Genomic DNA, 3,538 nt, shown 5'->3' on the forward strand with positions numbered 1-3,538 from the left:
AGGGTGATGGTAGACTTCTTCAAGGCAGCTTTTGCCTTAATTGAAATTTTTGGCTTTCTGGAAAAAGTTTAGCTATTTATTTACCCCAGGAAATGTTCAGAATACCTTTTAGGGGGTGTATTCAAATCACTATTGAAATAAGACTGTATAGCACTTTATATTTTTAAAAATACCTACTTCCTCCTTCAATCTTTTCTATTAAGATTGTGAAAATAAAAGGACAAGTTTGAGACTATGATTCATTCCTATTTGATAGTTCAGGAAAGAGAGACACAGAGCCGTTAGGGTCTCACATCTTCCCACCCTAGGAAGGAAAAGGAATTCATGTTTCTTGAGTCCCTGCCGCACATATATATTTTTCATTTACCTTTCTAGGAATGGTGACAGGTTGTCAGTAATATAATCATACCATCTTTTCCAAGCCACTTGGACTTGACTGAAGATATATTTTTGAGGCTAGTGTATTGTGGCTATGACAGAGAATGAAAACATCTGGCTTCCATAGGCACTAAAGCCATGTTTAGAGGTAATGGCCTCCCTGGCATTCTTTAACCAGTGAGCTAACTGTCCATTTAATATTCAGACTAAATATTCCTGCTCCTTTTCCCTCCACAGATACCCAGTAGAGATTTCTATTATACAATAGAACCTACACATTGATTGGACTTCCTCCCTCTACTAGATTACTTGAGAGCAGCAATTCCTGTCATGCTTTAGTGCCTGACTCATAGTAAGCACCCAATAATTATTTGAATTAATCTCTTAAAATCTATTGATTTTAATCCCTTTAAATCTATTGATAAGTATTTTACTTTGCAAAGTCCTCAACACCTGAAAGAGTAGAGGGACTACTTAGTTGGTGCATAGGCTTTTCTAACAATATTTTATAGTTGGCTTTTGTTTTTAGAATGACTTTGGACATTGAAAAGGTAGGGAATAATGTTGATTCTATAAATTCTGCCAAAATTGAGTAGAAAGAATGAGTGTAGAGATGTCAACATCAATTAACTTTCTATCTTCATAAGAAATCTGATTCTAACACATCCATTTGGACTTGAGTGGAATATAGTGTATAGAATTTTGAGTGAGTGGCAGTGGATAATTTGGTAAAATTTGCTGACATGCTTTTAAACAGCTAAGAGATATACTGCCTCAGACCAGCCCCCAAGGGGAGATGTTATATGTCAGCCCTAAACATATTGGCAGGCAGCATGAATCCAGACTTCTGGGCTGTCACATGGACTCTTTTTTGCTAGTCATTCTTGTTCTCTCTGACAGTGAGCTCTTTCACTTGTGCTTTGGCTGCCCAGGAAGCATGATTAGTCCTTTCACAATTGGTGATGATGGTTTTCTCCTTTCATCCATCTTTCTAGGTCTTCCCCTTCTAAGTCCCAGTCGTCAGATAATAGGTGGTACATGCACAGCCACTCTGGGAGTCTTCAGAATAGAAAGTGCCTGTCTCAGGAGGAGCTCATTAAGGTTGTTGATGTGGAGGAGCAACAACTGGAAAAGTCTGAGTCACATGATTTAATGGAGCAGTCTTCTTTGCCAAGGCAAGATCTAGGTAGTATTTCATCTGCTCTAATAGAAAAAACACTTTTATTTTGCTCTGTATCCTACATAAAGATATTCTGGTTAATCAACTTTAAGTGTACTAATCTATCGTGAATACCTATTTTTTAGAAAAATAACTCAAGTGTTAATCCAAGTGTACTTGAAAATTATTAGAGTTGTTAATCCATCGATCAATATTTTAATAAATGGTTTAACTAACAATTTTGAGGATGTGAGAGTCTTGATGTGTTCTAAATATTTTAATTCAACTGTTAGGAGTCCTAAGACCATAGAATGAAGTTTTAGGCCTGTCCTTTATTGAAAAATGAGTCAGATCCTGAAGTAAGCTCTTCTTTTATGAATTAATTAATATAATAACTATGTTTTTTATGCTTTATAAATTACTTTTAATGAATGGTATGTTTTATGACTTATAAATCAAAGTTTTAATCTGTAAATAAGGTTTTTAATTAATCCTCAAAAACACATTATCATAAAAGGCACTATTTGGCATCAAATGTGGTATTTGGCCATGTTCATTAGGGTCGTCTTAGGAATCTCATACGTTCTGCTTAGCTACACATAATTCCTGATAGCATGACATTTTCTGAAATGTTTTGGGGGTGATGTCTCTGCTATTTTTAATTTGGCAATGATATCTGTTGATTAATTAAGTGAAAAGGGTAATGATGCCATCATGGATGAAGAAACAAAAATAGAGTATTTGCCACATTTTTCAACCTTTCTTTCCTTCCTTACAAAAGTGCTATATATTCAGTGTCCCGAAATTGGATGAGATAGGAAATAAAGAAGAGGAATATTTAAAACTACCTGTATTGCCAGGCCCAGTGGTGCACACCTATAGTCCTAGCTATTCTAGAGGCTAAGGTGGGAAAATAGCTTGAGCCCAGGAGTTTTAGGCCATAGTGTGCTATGATTGCACCTGTGAATAGTCGCTGCAGTCCAGCCTGGGCAACATAGTAAGACCCTATCTCTATAAAAATTGAAAATAAAGTAAAATTATCTGTATTTCCTATAAGTTAACAGTAAAATATTGCTGTTTCTTTAGTCATTTTACCTAAGCTTTTATTTTTAAAATACAGTCATGATAAATAGTATCTGTTAGCTATCTTCTTTAATATATTAGAAAAATTTTTCCATTTTATTGTATATCAATGTTTATATTCAAACTGTAATGAATGAAGAGTACTCCATTGGACTAGATAGATGTATCATTATTTAATCTATTTTTGAACATCTAAGTTGTTTCTAAAATTATACTATTATTATATAAACAGTGTTGCAGGAAACATCTTTATAACTAAACCTTTACATATATCTTTTATTTCCTTAGGATACGTTTCTAAAAGTAGAATTTTTGGCCAAGCACAGTGACTCAGGCCTGTAATCCCAACACTTTGCGAGGCCAAGCAAGAGGATTGCTGGAGCCCAGGAGTTTGAGGCCAGCCTGGGCAACATAGCGAGACTCTATCTATACAAAAAAACTTAAAAATTAGCCAGTAGTGGTAGTGCATGCCTGTAGTCCCAGCTACTCAGGAGGCTGAGGCAAGAGGATCACTTGAGACCAGGAGTTCGACATTGCAGTGAGCTGTAATCACACCACTGCTCTCCAACCTGGGTGACAAAGAGAGACCCCATCTCTACATAAAATTTTTTTAAAAACCTAGCAATTTTGACTGACACATGTTAAGCTTTTTGCCATATAATACCCTTTAAAAAATTTTTTTTTAGAAAAATGAAACCACTTTGTACTTTCACCAACAGTGTATTAGTGTACCCATTTTTTTCTTAACCTAACTTCATTGGTCTTTTTAATTTTTTTTTTTTTTTGAGACAGAGTCTCACTCTGTTGCCCGGGCTAGAGTGCCATGGTCAGCCTAGCTCATAGCAACCTCAGACTCCTGGGCTCAAGCAATCCTTCTGCCTCAGCTTCCCGAGTAGCTGGGACTACAGGCATGTGCCA

The 3,538-nt window shown here is 35.9% G+C and overlaps 1 protein-coding gene across 1 annotated transcript in view; it reads left to right on the forward strand.

Annotated features, from left to right (window-relative positions):
• BRCA1 (breast cancer 1, early onset) overlaps window positions 1–3,538 on the forward strand; it is a 71,908-nt gene that overhangs the window by 53,661 nt on the left and 14,709 nt on the right. The window contains exon 8 of the mRNA XM_012656643.1: window positions 1,374–1,564. Within this exon, the coding sequence (XP_012512097.1) occupies window positions 1,374–1,564 (191 nt within the window). The remainder of the gene's footprint in view (window positions 1–1,373; window positions 1,565–3,538) is intronic.

The sequence above is a fragment of the Propithecus coquereli genome, unplaced genomic scaffold, assembly GCF_000956105.1.
Source record: "Propithecus coquereli isolate 6110/MARCELLA unplaced genomic scaffold, Pcoq_1.0 Scaffold515, whole genome shotgun sequence".
In the NCBI taxonomy this organism is placed as follows: Eukaryota; Metazoa; Chordata; class Mammalia; order Primates; family Indriidae; genus Propithecus; species Propithecus coquereli.